Genomic DNA, 17,389 nt, shown 5'->3' with positions numbered 1-17,389 from the left:
TCCTCTTCTTGTTTTTTTTCTCGATTAGGATAGCTTAGGAATGTTTTACTTTCCTATTTTACTTTGTCTATCTTTTGTTTGGGCCTGGGTTATTTGGACTCGGGTCATACACTTGGTTTTACTTTTTAAAAAAAATAGGTTTGGCTTGATTTGGAATTTTTCTAAAAAATAAATAAATAAATACAAAATTTGTTCTTCACAAATTTTTGCTTGCTCTCCAAATTTACTTCGTAATAAAATAATTTTGCACAAAAAAAATTCTTCCACATAAATTAGTGTAACGCCCTGAAATCTGACTTCCCGGGATGACACGCGATGCTCCGAACTATAAGTAGTCCTGAGATAACCCTGGCTGCTTTCTACTAAGTCTGGATCTCAAAATAGGGGAAATATGAATATGAAAACATAATAAATGCGGAAATTTTATCTAAAACATATTAATCTCACAAGTCTTGGTAAAACAATACTGAAAAATCTGAATACTGAGTCTAAAGTCTAAAACTGAATCTAGTAGTCCGACAAGCCTCTACTGACTGAGTCCAGAGAGTCATTGGGACAGGCCCCAACTGACTCAAACTATCAGAAATGAATAATGAAACATCTACTAATAAACCGAAAATCTGAATAGCTAAGTCCCTGAACAATGAGGACTCATCAATTGCAGGGATGTAGATGAGATGCTCAAAATTCACTCATGCTATTGAGACTAAGCACCTGAACCTACATTATGAGACAATGTAGCATATAGACATATATGTGGATCAGTACTTTGATGATGTACTGAGTATATAAGGGTGAATGCAATAAGTAAACAATGTCATCACAATTTATAAAATTATGCATGCTAAAAGTAAATGACTCACATAGGCTTGAGTAATCTGAAATCTGGAGATCATAAATCATGAATAGTAAAGCACATAATATAAATCTTGTGACATATTACACTTAGTTTTGAAATCTGTTTTCTGTTCTTATTCTCAAATCATATAGGTTAGGTGACATCTGTAAGTCTGTATAGAAAATACTTTATCTTTTATCTGAAGGTTTATCTGTAGGAGAGGTTCTTCTAACCGACATAAACCATGCGAGCATTCATGAAGTCCAACGTTCTTGTCCCCTTAAGGAGGAATCCTCACGTTGGGGAGAGGAGTCATACTCTTGCCAGTGAGTATAACCTATCTAAGTGATCACATCTCTATCATCCATGTAGAAGTGAGAATAATCTAAATCCTACGTTGGCATGTAGTTTTGGGGTATGAAACCGTATTAATGTACCCATCTCGGTGCTAAATACTACTCCCATTAAATCTGTGAACTCATTCTGAAGAAAATCCACTTTAAAATAGTCTAATGGTCGGTAATAAAAACCAATTGTATATCTGTAAAATTAAATCGACAATTTAAATTTGTAAAGTGTATTTCATATTTATTCTAAGACCAAAAGGTCAAATCTTTATCAATAATCTAAAAATAATCTAGTCATAAAGTGCTCATAGTACAACAAATCTTGAAATAGCGATCTTAAATTTGAGCTTAATGACCCATGTATCAATCTCATGTTAAAACATCAAAATGTCCATGCTTGATAATATAAACATTGATAATATAACTTAAAATCTGGAAATTTCTGCAATATGCATGAAAATATGAACATAATAATGTAATTCAACTTCTAAATCAATGAAAATCTCATAATCTTAGGAATAGCAATATTGGGTATAAACCCTAACTTCAATTTCATGAGAAATCACATAAAATTAAATAACTTTTGTAATTAAAACAAGTTTTGGGCACAAGAATGAAAGAAGTATCCTTGTTCATAACCCCACACACCTCAATTGATGAACTAGATGCTAAAACTAGAATCTTAGATCTCTATTGTTGCTTTGGAGATGAATTCTTAGAGTTCTTGAATTGGGGATTCTTAATCTTGAATTTCTTTGGAGAAGTAATGGAGGAATTTGGATTCGTTTGTTGAACTAGGATTTTTCTTGAGAGAGATTTGATGAAAAATGTATGTAAAGTGCTTTGAAGGAGTTTAATTCATTATTTAAGACGGATTAAGATTTGGGATATTTACCAAAATGCCCCTCTTAAACTCATAAATAGAACTGGAAAAATGACCAAAATCCCGATTTTTGGCCTTTGCACAATGCACCACTATCGCGCCAAGCCACTGGAAAATGCCAAATAGGAATATGTATGGTGGCGCGACGCGGTCGTATCGCGTTGCCACCTAGGATGGGACCTGGAAACTTGGCGCGATGCGCCAATATCGCAGACCCTCACTGGAATTGGACAATTGAGAATTTGGCCCTCTCCGCGACGCGCCAATATCACGGAATGCCACTGAAAATTGACAAACTATATTTAAACCTTCTCCGGGATGCGCTAATAACCTAAATAACGGTGTCTTACGACTGGAACTTAAAATAGTCATAACTTCTTACTCGGTGAACGAATTTATGCGAATCTTATATCGTTGGAAAGCTTATTCAATTTCCCACTCAATGGGATGTCTAAATATGAAAAATTCTATGCAAAAAATATATTATCTATCTTGGAATCTTCTCTTTAACCTTCTAGGGATGAATTCAAGCTAGGAAAAGTACGGGGTGTTAAAATATCTCTCTCTTAGGAACATTCGTCCTCGAATATTGTTAATTAGACTAGGAATATTGAAGAATCTGAGGATACATAATAATCATTCACAACTGGAATAAATTGCTAAACTGAATCTAAATCATTCTGAGCTTCTTAGAAATCTATGAGTGCATGAATTTACATGAGGACAACGATATAGTTGAATATATAATTAGAAAAGAATGGGATTAAGAAAGAGTATTACCTTCAGCTAGTTTGCGGAGAAGGGGTGAGGGTACTTGGCTCACATATCTGCTTCTACTTCCCAAGTAGTGCCCTCAACAGACTGATTCCGCCGAAGAACTTTGACCAAGGGAACTTCTTTGTTCCTTAGTCTACGGATCTGATGATCTAAAATCTCAACTGGAATCTCTTCATATGACAGGCTGTTCTGGATATCTGATCTTTCTAAGGAAACTACAATAGTAGAGTCACCGATGCACTTCTTAAGCATAGAGACGTGGAACACAGGATGAACGGCTAAAAATCTGCGGGAAAATCAAGCTCATAAGCTACTTTCCCAACACGACTCAATATTCTGTAAGGGCCAACATATCGGGGACTACGTTTCCCCTTTTTACCAAATCTATTCACCCTTTTCATGGGTGAAAGCTTCAATACACTAAATCGCTAACCTCAAACTCGAGGTACCTTCTTCTTATATTCACATATGACTTCTGATGACTCTAGGTTATTTTCAATCTTTCTCTAATCAACTTAACTTTGTCCATAGCTTCAAATACTGCATCGGGCCCAAGCAAAGCGACTTTACCCATTTCAAACCAACCTATGGGTGATCTGCATCTTCGCCCATATAGAGCCTCAAACGGGGCCATTTGAATGTTAGAATAGTAACTGTTGTTATAAGCAAACTCAATCTATGGCAAATGCCCATCCCAACTACATTTGAAATCAAGAGCACATGCCCTTAGCATATCTTCTAGAGTTTGGATGGTCCTCTCTGCTTGACCATCTGTCTGAGGGTGGAAAGCTAAACTAAGATGAACTTGGGTACCAAGACCCTTCTGAAAAGCTCTCCAAAACTGGGAAGTAAACTGAGTACCCCTGTCTGAGATGATAGACAAAGGAACTTTATATAATCTGACTAACTCTCGGATATACAACTTAGCATAATCCTCAGTTGTATAAGACGTGTGAACTGGCAAGAAATGAGCTGACTTAATTAATCTGTCTACAATAACCCAAACCAAGTCATGATGACGGCGCGAATAGGGTAAACCAGTCACAAAATCCATATTACCTCTTCCCGTTTCCAAGTGGGGATACCAAACTCTTGCAACGTACAACCAGGCCTTTGATGCTCTACCTTAACCTGTTGACAAGTTACACACTTTGCTACAAACTTTGCTATATCTTTCTTGATACCACTCCACCAATAAATAAGCCACAAATCGCGGTATATCTTGGTAACACCTGGATGAATAGAATAACGCAAACCATGCGCTTCCGCCATAATTATTTGTCTTAACTCATCAATGCAGGGCACATACAATCTACTTTGGTATCTTAACACGTCATCTCCCCCATGGGAGAAAACCTCCACCTTTTGATCTTTAATCGACTCATTCAGTTTGACCAAACTAGAATCCATATCTTGTTTCTCTTTCACTTCCGAAACTAGGAAAGATTCGAAACTACTCTGAACCCAAACATTCCCTTCAGCTGAATCAACCAACTTAACACCCAATCTAGCTAATCGATGAACTTCACGAGCTAACTCTTTCTTATCGCTCTCCACATGAGTAACACTTCCCATTGACAATCAACTAAGGGTGTATGCCACTACATTGGCCTTTCCCGGATGATACAGCACATTTATGTCATAATCCTTCAACAACTCCAACCACCTTCTCTGACGGAGATTCAACTCCCTCTAAGTAAACACATACTACAAGCTTTTGGGGTCTGTGAACACATCAACATGCATACCATACAGATAATGTCTCCAAATTTTCAAATCAAGTACCACAACAGCTAATTCTAGATCATAGGTTGGGTAATTCTTCTCTTGAGGCTTAAGCTGTCTAGAGGCATAGGCTATGACCTTAGCTCTTTGTATCAACATAAAATCCAAACCAACTCTAGAGGCATCACAATACACCACAAAATCGCTTGTACCATCAGGTAATGCTAGAACTGGGGCTGAAGTGAGTCGAGTCTTCAACTCCTGAAAACTCTTCTCGCAGGAATCTGACCACTAGAACTTAACTTTCTTTTGGGTCAATCTAGATATGGAAGATTCAATAGACGATAAACCCTCAACAAAACATCTGTAATAACTATCTAAACCCAAGAAACTCCTGATGTCTGACGGAGAGATAGGTCTAGGCCAATTTCTTAAGGCTTCTCTCTTTTGGGGATCAACTCTAATACCATCAACAGAGACAATATGACCAAGAAAGGCTACTGATCTTAGCCAAAATTCACACTTGCTAAATTTGGCAAACAATTGATGATCTCTAAAAGTTTGCAAGACAATTCTAAGATGATCTACATGGTCATCCTCGCTACGAGAGTACACAAAGATATCATCTATGAATACTATGATAAGCATGTCTAGATAATGTTTGGACACTCGATTCATGAGGTCCATGAATGCTCTTGGAGCATTGGTTAGCCCAAAAAACATGACTAAGAACTCAAAATGACCATAACGGGTTCTAAAGGTTGTCTTTGGGATATCACATTCCCTTACTTTAAGCTGATGATAGCTGGATCTAAGGTCTATATTTGAGAAATAACTTACACCTTGGAGTTGGTCAAATAAGCCATCAATTCTACGAAGAGGATATTTGTTCTTGACTGAGGATCTTATTCAGCTGACGATAGTCAATGCACATTCACAAAGAACCATCTTTCTTTCGCACGAATAGGGTAGGAGCGCCCCATAAAGAAATACTAAGCCTTATAAAACCTTTATCTAAAAGATCTTTTAGTTACTCTTTCAACTCCTTAAGCTCTACGGGAGCCATACGGTAAGGAGGGATAGAAATAGGTTGAGTATCTGGGAGAAGGTCAATACCAAACTCTATCTCTCTATCGGGAGGTACCCCTGGGAGATCTTCTGGAAAAACATCAGGAAACTCATTAACTACACTGACTGACTGAATTGTTGGAGTCTCAGACTTTGTGTCTTTGACTCGGACTAGGCGGTAAATACAATATTTAGATATCAACTTTCTGGCTTTAAGGTAAGATATGAAATGACTTTTGGGAGACACTGAATGACCACTCAAAGACTAGCTCATCTAGGAACTAAAACTTTACCACACAGTTGCGACAATCTATAAAACATGATAGGAATGGAGTCAATCCATACCAAGAATAAGATCAAAATCAACCATATCTAACTCTATCAAGTATGCTAACATGACTTTATGAGGACAGTGATAGGACACTTTTTATAGACTTTTTTATCAACAACTGACTCGCCTATTGGGGTAGAAACCAAGAAAGGCTTAGGGATCTTTTCCAAACTTATCTCAAAATTCACAGCAACTAACGGGGTCACATAAGAGAAACTCGACCCAGGATCTAACAACACATAAATATCAAGATGAAAGACACAAAGCATACCAGTAACAATATCTGGTGAATCTTCCTGCTCCTGGTGAGATAGTAAAGCATAGAACCAATTTTGGTGTTGACCACCACCGGTACTGGATGATGCGCCATGAGGAGGAGCTGGGTGACTTAGAGGAGCTGGTGCACTATTAGCCTGAGTCTGAGGACGAACATCTCTGTTTCCCTATCTAGCATTCGGGCACTCTTTGATTTCGTGACCCATTTGTCCACAACTATAACAACCTTTATGGCTCCACAAATATTGACCTCTATGATTCTTACCACACTTAGCACATTGGATATGATTGGGCTTCCCACTCACATTGTTCTGAGACCTGGATATAAAAGACTCACCCCACTTCTCCTACCTATTTCTGGTGTCGGAGCACTGGCTGAGGAAGATGCGGGCATAGATGAACAATTCTGAAACTGCAAACGATTTCCTCCTCTAGACCTATTTTGACCATAGTCAAACTGCCCTATTCTAGTCCTCTTATTTAATCTCTCGCTTTCCTTCATCTTTTTCGCCTCAATCTTCTGAGTATGCACCATCAACCTAGGAAGATCTATATCTCCAATGAGCATAGTAATCCTACACTCCTTAACTACCAACCCAGACACACCGGTCATAAACTTACTCATGCTTGACCTAGGGTCAGCCATCTACTCAAGGGTATACTTAGACAACTAGTTGAACTTGAGGCAATACTCTTTCACTGTCATTGAGGCTTGCCTTAGGTTCATGAACTCTTCTATCTTTTCTTTTCTCATCTCTCATGGGAAAACTTATCTAAGAACGCATCCTGAAAAATTTGCCAAGTCATGGGGGTTGCATTCTCCCCTCTACTTTTCTTTCACATCACTAGCTAATCATAAGAAACATCTTTCAGCCTATAGGATGCCAATTCTACACTCGTCTCTTCAGAAACATGCATAATTCGGGCAATCTTCTTTACCTCATCTAAATACAATTGTAGGTCCTCACTTGTCTTCGCCCCAAAGAACTCTGGTGAGTTCATTCTCATAAAATCTTGAATTCTAGCTACGGCTAGTCCCCATCTTGCTGAATTGGGGCTACAGCCTGATGATTGCCTTGAACATTAGTTGTGACAGCTTAGGCTAGCGCCTGAAAGGCAACCCAAAACTCTACATGTGACACATTCTCATTCAAAGGATATGCGGACTGAGGTGGCTGGTTATTATTTTTACGTGCGTTAGCTCGATGAGGAGACATTTTTTGTCACGTGAAAGCATGAGTTAGAAGCAGATAGAGACACTGAATGCACGATAGATCATGAAAAAAGAGATAACTTCCTAAAACGCTCCATAACCTCTTACTCATAAATGTGGCGCGCTTAACACCGATGATCAAGACTCTACGTAACGCAGCTTGTCAGACTCCCTAGGACTCTCTAAATCTTAGTCTCTAATACCAAGTTTGTAACACCCCAAAATCTGAGTTCCCAGGATGCCACATGGAGCTCCGAACTACAAGTAGTCCTAAGCTAACCCTGCCTGCTTTCTACTAAGTCTGGATCTCAAAATAGGGAAAATATAAATATGAAAACATAATAAATGTGAAAATCTTATCTGAAACATACTAATCTCACAAGTCTTGGTAAAATAATATTGAAAAATCTGAATACTAAATCCAAAGTCTAAAACTGAATCTAGTAGTCCGACAAGCCTCTACTGACTGAGTCTAGAGAGTCACTGGGACAGGCCCCAACTGACTCAAACTGTCTGAAATTAATAATGAAAAATCTACTAATAAATCAAAAATCTGAATTGCTAAGTCCTAGAACTATGAGGACTCACCAACTGTAGGGATAAAGATGAGATGCTCGAAAATCACTCACGCTACTGAGACTGAGCACCTGAACCTACATTATAAGACAATGTAGCACATAGACGTATATGTGGATCAGTACTTTAATGATGTACTGAGCATATGGAGGTGAATGCAATAAGTAAACAATGTCATCACAATTTATAAAATTATGCATGCTAAAAGTAAATGACTCACATAGGCTTAAGTAATCTAAAATTGAAGATCATAAATCATTAATAGTAAAGCACATAATATAAATCTTGTGCGCCATTACACTTAGTTCTGATATTTGTGTTCTATTCTTATTCTCAAATCATATAGGTTAAGTGAAATCTGTAAGTCTGTATAGAAAATACTTTATCTTTTATTTGAAGGTTTATCTATAGGGGAGGTTCTTCTAACCGACATAAATCATGCGAGCATTCATGGAGTCCAACGTTCTTGTCCCTCTAAGGAGGAATCCTCACGTTGGGGAGAGGAGTCATACTCTTGACAGGGAGTATAACTTATCTAAGTGATCACATATCTGTCATCCACGTAGAAGAGAAAATAATCTAAATCCTACGTTGGCACGTAGTTCTGGGGTATGAAACCATAGTAACGTACCCATCTCGGTGCTAAATACTACTCCCATTAAATCTGTATGCTCATTCTGAAGAAAATTCACTTTAAAATAGTCTAATGGTTGGTAATGAAAACCAACTTTATATCTATAAAACTAAATCTGTAATCTGAATTTGTAAAGTGGATTTCATATCTATTCTGAGACCAAAAGGTTAAATCTTTATCAATAATCTGGAAAAAATCTAGTCATAAGGTGCTCATAGCACAACAACTCTTGAAATAACAATCTTAAATTAGGGTTTAATGACCCATGTATCAATCTCATGTTAAAACATCAAAATGTTCATGCTTGATAATATAAACATTGACAATTCAACTCAAAATCTAGAAATTTCTGCAATATGCATGAAAATATGAACATAATCATATAATTCAACTTCTAAATCAATGAAAGTCTCAGAATCTTATGAATAGCAATATTGGGTATAAACCCTAACTTCAATGTCATGGGAAATCACATAAAATCAAATAATTTTTGTAATTAAAAACAAGTTTTGGGCACAAGTATGAAAGAAGTATCATTGTTCATAACCCACATACCTCAATTGATGAACTAGATGTTAAAACTTGAATCTTGGATCTCTATTGTTGCTTTGGAGATGAATTCTTAGAGTTCTTGAATTGGGGATTCTTCAGCTTAAATTTTCTTGGGGAATTAATGTAGGAATTTGGATTCCTTGGGGAGAAAGTTTGTTGAACTAGGGTTTTGCTTGAGAGGGATTTGATTAAAAGTGGATGTAAAGTGCTTTGAAAGGGTTTAATTCATTGTTTAAGACGGATTAGGGGCTAGGAGATTTACCAAAATGTCCCTCTTTAACTCATAAACGAAACTTTAAAAACGACCAAAATCCCGACTTTTGGCCTTGGCGCGACGCGTCACTATCGCGCCAAGCCACTGGAAAATGCCAACTGGGAATATGCATGGTGGTACGACGCGGTGGTATCGCGTTGCCACCTCGGATGGGACCTGGAAACTTGGCTCGACGCGCCAATATCGCAGACCCTCACTGGAATTGTACAATTGGGGATTTGGCCCTCTCCGCGATGCGCCAATATCGCGGAGGGCCACTGGAAATTGACAAACGTCATTTAAAGCTTCTCCGCGATGCGCTAATAACCTAAATGATGGTGTCCTACGATTGAAACTTAAAATAGCCATAACTTCTTCCTCGGTTATCGGATTTAGGTGAATCTTATATCGTTGGAAAGTTTATTCAATTTCCCACACAATGAGAAGTCTAAATCTAAAAATTTCTATGTGAAAAATATATTATCTCTATTGAAAGCTTTTCTTTAACCTTCTAGGGACGAATTCAAGCTAGAAAAAGTACGGGGTGTTATAATTAGATCCCACAAAAAACACACCAACTCTTTCGTATTCTCTTCCAACTTGTAATTATTTATTCCATATCTAAATTTAGAAGTTTCACCATAGTAGATTATTGTGACAAATGAGGAAAAACAAAAACTTCTTGTCCATCGGACATGCTGTTAATTATAGCCAATCGGCCTCTACCCGATTCCACTCCTCCATGACTGCTCATAGTTGTTTGTACCACATGAAATATAAGGCATGACTGCTCAATATAGACAACATCCAAATCACTACTAGCCGCATCACTTCATCAGTGACATAATCAAACGCCAATCCCAATAACAACTCTTTTTAAAATATATTGATAGCAAATGAATGGATTGGATCATATTTGAACTAATTCAACTGAGTTGAGTTGCAACACATATTCATACTATAATACCGGAGAAAACAAATTGGATAAAATATGAACCAAATAAAAATTAATCTTGATTCATTTACCTCCAAAAATCGAAAGTAATTTTTGCTGAAATTTTACTTAGCAGCAAAGGTACCATTGCTATTTGCTAACCGTCACACCAAAAAACTGCTATACAAACTAGCTAACATAAGACATACTAACAAATAAAGAAATGACAAAGAAGCAAGTATTGGGTTGTTTTTGTTGGGTTTGAAATCGAGAGGATGTCATGCGAAAGCTAATTATTGTAAATTATGAGAAGATAAATCAGATAATAATGGAAACAATACTAAAAACATAATATTATTATATGATTTGGCCAATTGACCTACATATAAAACTTAGTATTAAAAATAATATTAAAAAAGCATAAAATTAATGAGAGAAGATCTCTCCCTAAACGAAACTCTTAAAAGACTACATTGTGAATGATATTCAGATATGGTATGAGAAGAGGGGTGTTCTATTTATAGATGTCCAAAATCATTCCTCTAAGAAAGAGATTTGTCAAATATGAAAAAGTTTTATATTTTCCTTTCAGAAAAAAATAAAAATAATTACGGTTACTTTTATTTTCTTTCCAAGAAAAATAAAACTTAATTTTGGTAAGAAAATCAGGACAAAAACTCTAACAAATCTTCTCTTTGGCTTGATTTTCTGGCAAAATATTATTGATCCTCCTTTTTCACACAATCTTCATATATCACTGATCTTCATGTATCACTGTTGCTTACCATGATTAAAAGTTGATATGGGTTAAAAATTGAAGCCCTATGCGTTGAAAACAAAAGCATGAGTTAATATTATTGGAGCCATGTGTTATAAATAAACAGGGTTGAAAGTAGAGTCTTGTGGATTGAAAGTGAGCACAGGTTAAGAGTTGAGCTCATGCGTTAAAAGTAAATCCATAAGTTGAAAGGAGCCCACGTGTTAAACAAGTATGGGTTGAAAATTGGAGCCTATAAACATGAATTGAAAATTGATATTGATTTTAAAAATGGTTTAGCAGCAGGATCGTTGAAAATTTGTTTAACACTTTTTTCTGCACATGTAGTTTTTTTGGACATATATCTTTATTATCATCAAATTGGTTGCAAATTGATTTTGAACCGCCTTGAACTTGTCTTCAGCCTCGTTTTACCAAACCACTGAATCTTTGAACCGTAGGCTCTGATACCACTTGTTGGGTTTGAAATCGAGAGGGCGTCATGCGGAAGCTAATTGTTACAAACCATGAGAAGATAAATCAGACAACAACGAAAACAATACTAAAAATATAATATTATTATATGATTTGACCAATTAACCTACATATAAAATCTAGTATTAAAAATAATATTAAAAAGCTATAAAACTAATGAGAGAGAAAATCTCCCCTAAACGAAACTCTTAAAAGACTATATTGTGGATGTTATTTTGGTTATGGTATGAGTAAAGGGGTGTTCTATTTATAGATGTCCAAAATCATTCCTCTGAGAAAGAGGTTTGCCAAATATGAAAAGGTTATATATTTTTCTTTCAGGAAAAGTAAAAGTAATTATAGTTATTTTTATTTTATTTTCAAGAAAAATAAAACTTAATTTTAGTAAGAAAATCAGGGCAAAAATTCTAACAGTTTTAACTTCAACGTAGTTTTAACTTCAACGTAGTTTCTCAACTAATTAACCTTTTTTGCGTTTAGATCATAAAAGAAACTATTCCCTCCGTCCTATTTTATCCGTCCCAAATTGGCTAAGTAGATGTCCCATTTTATTTGTCACATTTTACTTATCAAGATAAGACAAACTTTTCTTTCCATGTTTTACCATTTGCATTAATTACATTTTTTTAAAATTAAAATATAAAGATTATTTAATATGGATACTTTGATAAATTACTTATGTTTTTTATTATTTTTTTTAATTATTGTGCCATCACAATTTAAGACGAGTAAAATGAGACGTATGGAGTATTTTTTTTACTTGTTTAACAAAAAGTCCACAGGAGTGTGGTATCACAGTCTAAGAGATTGGTGTAGTTATGGCAAAAGTCTACAGGAAGCTTTTTGACTCTAATTCAACGGATATTAAATGATATTTGAAAAAACATAATTTTTTTTATATAAAGAATTGTACTGTTTAAACATGAAAACACATTAAAATCAATATCGTGAGTAAGACTTGAAGAAATTTTAAAATTATAAGTTTTACATTTCCGTAATGGCTAACCCAATGGTCAAATGTGCAACTTCCTTTTAATTTTGTGTTAACAAGTCCAAGTCTGAAGCACCTTTTAAACGATTTTTAGACTAGCATCTTAAGTAGTAGCACTTCTGAGCAAAAACCCTTTTTGCACTCCAGAATTTACAAAAAGGATCAAGGAACATAACACACTTTTTTTTGCCCAATTTTTTCAAGAACTTTCTCAAAATTTCTCTGCCTTCTTTTGCCCAATTTTTCCTGGAACTTTCTCAAAAATTCTCTGCCGTCAGCTATTTGAAAAGACCATAGGAGAAGGATTCATTTTCTACGGCTATAAAAGAAAGTAACGAAAAGGGCATGACTAAATAAAATCAAAAGGGATCAAAAAGAAGCTTCTTGAAGATAGCCATAGTCCCCACATGGCATCACATGACTTAGCACGTGTACATATGGAGTCACAATTGGTAATTAAACAGCTCTTTGGTCTTAGAGCTCTTTCCATTATGATCAGCTAATCTCTAATCTAAAATCTAAGTTGCCCACACGGTCACACCAACAACTAACTCTTATCAATTACACGTCCGTTGATTTCGTCCACCGCAATGTAACAGCCACGATGTCTCTTCATTATCACCATTACTTCCTTGATCGGACGGTTCTGATTTCATGTCAACTCCAGGTTGCTGTAGGCGTAAATCCTGATAATGCTCCGCCATTGCTACCTCACCTTCTCTAATACGCTTCATGCCTATCGAGAACCCGAATAATCTCGCTTCCGCCTCCGGTTCAACCCGGTTCTCCTCATCGCATACGGTTCGACCCGATTGATCAACGGCCCGCTCCGTCCGTAAGAGATCAAGTGGCTTTAACGCCGGCGAAATACTCTCCGCCGATTGATTATTACCGATGGTAGAACAGTCTGCGTTGTAATTCGACATCATATTATATATATTGCCGCATAGCTTCTTCATTTGGTTTAACTCTTTGTTGAGCTGTAAATTCTCAATCCTTAACCGTTCGTTTTGTCCTAAAAGCTCTGCTGTGCTCCCTGCAGATGAATTCGACGTCACTACTTGCTCTTCACATGAATCCGTGGTAGATACAGCCAGCGGTGGTTGAGCAGGCGGAGGTGGAGGCGAGGCAACTACAGTCACCACCGCTGTTGTAGCTGCGCAAGGAGTAGCAACAATCGGCGTCGCGACCTTCCGACGCTGGATATCAATTAAGAGATTTTTTTCACCTCTCCGGAAGGAGTCGTTTCCGAATTCCCATCGATCAGGTACGACTTTCCGAAATCCCTGCAAAAATGGAAGAAAAAGTTAGTAATTCTTACCATTCACCAAAAACAACTGATTTTCAATTATAGAGGAACTTACATAGGTGTTGAGCTGCCTAACGAAGCTAGAGAAATTGTTATGCTTAAAATACTTAGGAAGCAAATCTCTAGCAAACTCGGTAGGATTCCAGACGATGAAAGTAGATCCGTCTTCGTTCCAAGAGATGACGTCATCAATGGATTGATCCTCGATGAGCTGGTAAGTCTTTGTTAAAAACGGTGTCGGTACAGACCTCGGCATTTCACCAGCCGCCGGCGCCTCTCCTCTATTCCGGTCTGGCTGTGGAGTCATATTTTCTTACCTGAAACACTAATTAATTAACCCTGTATTGAATTCAACTCAGAAACCATTTAATTTCCCTGCAAATTAAGCAACCAAAAAAAATAATACTTTACACCAAAACTAAAACTACGTACTTGAGTGAAGATGGATGATGCTACTCTGGCAGATCTGGGGCCAAAACTGGAGGGAGGAAGAAAGAGGTCCGTCGGAATTATTGGTAATTCTAGAATTTTCCGGCGACACATAGAGGGGGGGAAGGTGGGTTGGGCAATGGGAGAGGGGGGGCTATAATTGGAAAATTCAGAAAGGAAGAAATGGAGATAAAGGTGAAGTATTTTATTAAAAAAGAAACAAAGAGAAGCTACGTAACGGACAGCTTTACCAAAGTAGAATTAAAAATGGAAAAAAAACTGGTAGCCATACTTATTGCCATTCGAGAAGTTTCAGTTGATTCTTATACGTGGCACCTGATGAGAGGCTATAGGATATATCCTACGTACGCACAGATGAATATGGAGTTGTTGATGTATTTGAGTTAAATCTAAATTTTTCGTAATACAAACAGTAATACAATATGGAGTCGTTGTTCTTTTGTTTATTACAAAAAAAACATTATTTTAATTTATTTTGATTATTACAGAAGTTATTATGAGTGAATCAATATATAAAGGAAAATTTTAATTCATTCTATATGACATGTCTGAAAAAAGAAATTTTTAATTCATTCTATGTGGCATGTCTAGAAAGTCTTCATTATCATTTATTTTTTTGTGATTTTTTAATTATTTTTTTATTTTAAAAAATTAAAAATTCACTTAATATTATACATAACATTAAAGAAAGTCATATTAAATAACTTTCATCATCAATATTATTAAATTTTTCTTATTTATGTGTTATGAAAAAAAATTAAAAATCACTCCTTAAAACTCTCTTAATCATGTTAAATATGTAAGAAAAAATAAAAAATTATTTGTTAAAGCTCAAAAATTAATAATGTATGCATATATATATATATATACACACACACTCTCTAATAAGAGGAAATGGGCAGAGAAGCATGCAGGTCTTCGTCAACATGCCTGTTTCTCCCTGCCTACTTCATCAGTTGCTCACTCCTTGATTTTACTATATATATATATACACACACTCTCTAATAAGAGGAAATGGGCAGAGAAGCATGCAGGTCTTCGTCAACATGCCTGTTTCTCCCTGCCTACTTCATCAGTTGCTCACTCCTTGATTTTACTATATCATCTTTAATTAATAGCTTAAGTCATCGACATACACTTAAATTTGTCTTTAAATTCACTTAAACCCCTCAACTAAGGGTTGTACCTATTGAACACTTATACTGTATAAAAAATTATTCCTATTAGGCACATTTTGTTAATTAGCAACAAATATGAAGTGTGTATAACACTTGTCGTGTCAACTAATTAAAATGTGACACGTGTTAATGGGCCCCACAATAATTATCAAAAAAAAAAATTCAATTAAATTAAAAAGGCAAAATGACCTTCTGAATCCTTGTACTATATCGGTTTTGTAAGTTGATTACTTCTACTTATATATTTGTCATTTGAACCCACTAAAAAGCAACATTTTAAATCCTTTTTTGATGAGTGTAACACATTCTTCCCACGTGAGCTACCACGTCAGCTGCCACTTCTGCTCATCTGTCATGTCATCTGTCACGTCATTTAAAAAAAAAAAAGTATTACATTAAACTCCAAGTTATTTTTAAAATGCTAAATAACAAATTAAATATTAAAAATAATTTAATTAGATAAGATAAATTTATAATTGTAGAAAAATTTGAATAATCATGTTTTTATTTTAGCTCACAAATTAAACATTAAATTCATTTCAAATAATTAAAATTTTCTCCAACTAATTTAAATTTTTAACTATAAATTCATATATACAAATATAATAAATTTTCGATTTTTAAATTTAAATATCTTTAAAAATTTCACAAAAAGTTTAGTTTTTTCAGGCAAAATTCACTAATTTTTTTCAATATTCACTATTACTAACTTTCAATTCAAATTTAAATTTTAATCCCAAAAAAAAAAATTCAATTTAAATTTAAATTTTTATTCAAAAAAATGAAAAGAATTGAATTGTGAGAAAATTAAAATAAAAATAAAAAGTGAAGGGGATGGAAGAGTGTTAGGGTATGGGTGCTGGAAGGGGCTGGGGGTGGAGACGAGGCTGGGAGGGGTGTGGGGACTGGTGAGGTGTGCGGGGTGGGGACGGGGTTGGGGTGGGATGGAGAGGCTGGAACAGGCTGGGGGTGGGATGGGATGGGAAAAAAATATTTTAATTTTTAAAAATATTTTTAAATTATTTTTAAATTTTTAAAAATATTTTTAAAGTATTGTTAAATTTTTAAAAATATTTTAAAATTTTTAAAAGCATTTTAAAATTAAAAAACATGGAGGGAAAAAAAGAACTCTTTTTTAATTATTTTTTTAATTTTAATATTATTTTTATTAATTTTTTATTATTTTAATGTAAAATTGACTAAAAATTGACTTCACTCGCACCTCAGGCGAGTGGCTACACTCTCTTTATGCTAGTCATCATTTCAATGAACATAGGTAAGGTTAACGGTTCAAGGGTTCAGATAATAAAAATATAAGTAGAAATGTCAACTAACAAAATTAACATCGTACAAGGATTCAGAAGATATTTTATCAATTAAAAAAAACAAATCTAATCTCTACCCTCGCCTCCCCAGCCCTCACCCCAACCCCCAACCCTCACCCCTACCCCTACCCCTATCCCTTCTTCTTCCCCATTTCTTTTACAACTTAATCTCCATTATTTTATACTAACTGATCTGTGTTGTTTTTTACAACGTTTTTCTTTCATTTGAGCAGAGTGAAAATCAGCCTCTGTACATGCCTAACTAGTAGTTGGCTGTTAATTGTAAATAGTAGTACCATTTACTCGTTACTCAGAATCTGCAATGTCTTCTTTGGCTGCGCTCAGTTCTAGCCTCTTCAATGGAGGAGCTTCCACTTGGAAATATCAGGTCAACATTATTATACCTCAGTTTTTCAATCCAGATTTTGTATTGTTTTTTTCCCAAAATTAGTTGGGAAAAATCCAGGCTATATTACA

At 35.6% G+C, this 17,389-nt stretch overlaps 1 protein-coding gene and 1 long non-coding RNA gene across 2 annotated transcripts; one reads left to right on the top strand and one right to left on the bottom strand.

Moving 5' to 3' along the window:
* Nucleotides 1-13,016: 13,016 nt before the first annotated feature.
* On the bottom strand, nucleotides 13,017-14,266 carry LOC107863322 (heat stress transcription factor B-2a). The gene is made up of 2 exons (XM_016709195.2): nucleotides 14,015-14,266; nucleotides 13,017-13,936 (listed from the first exon to the last, which is right to left on the bottom strand). Exons 1-2 carry the CDS (start codon nucleotides 14,264-14,266, stop codon nucleotides 13,208-13,210), a joined length of 981 nt encoding a protein of 326 aa, XP_016564681.2. The 3' UTR covers nucleotides 13,017-13,207.
* Nucleotides 13,126-15,937, top strand: LOC124896777. Its single transcript, XR_007053246.1, has 2 exons — nucleotides 13,126-13,547; nucleotides 13,693-15,937. It is a non-coding gene; the product is annotated as an uncharacterized LOC124896777 (long non-coding RNA).
* Nucleotides 15,938-17,389: the final 1,452 nt, after the last annotated feature.

Source organism: Capsicum annuum, chromosome 3 (genome assembly GCF_002878395.1).
Source record: "Capsicum annuum cultivar UCD-10X-F1 chromosome 3, UCD10Xv1.1, whole genome shotgun sequence".
Lineage (NCBI taxonomy): Eukaryota > Viridiplantae > Streptophyta > Magnoliopsida > Solanales > Solanaceae > Capsicum > Capsicum annuum.
Note: the sequence above shows the minus strand (reverse complement) of the source record. Positions and strands in the feature narration are given on the sequence as shown.

What these genes read in the sequence shown, in the direction of transcription:
- LOC107863322 (XM_016709195.2), bottom strand. Translation starts at nt 14,266, where the DNA reads ATGACTCCACAGCCAGACCGGAATAGAGGAGAGGCGCCGGCGGCTGGT. An exon ending in TTAGGCAGCTCAACACCTAT is followed by an intron (nt 13,937 to 14,014) that starts GTAAGTTCCTCT and finishes CCATTTTTGCAG; the next exon opens with GGATTTCGGAAAGTCGTACC.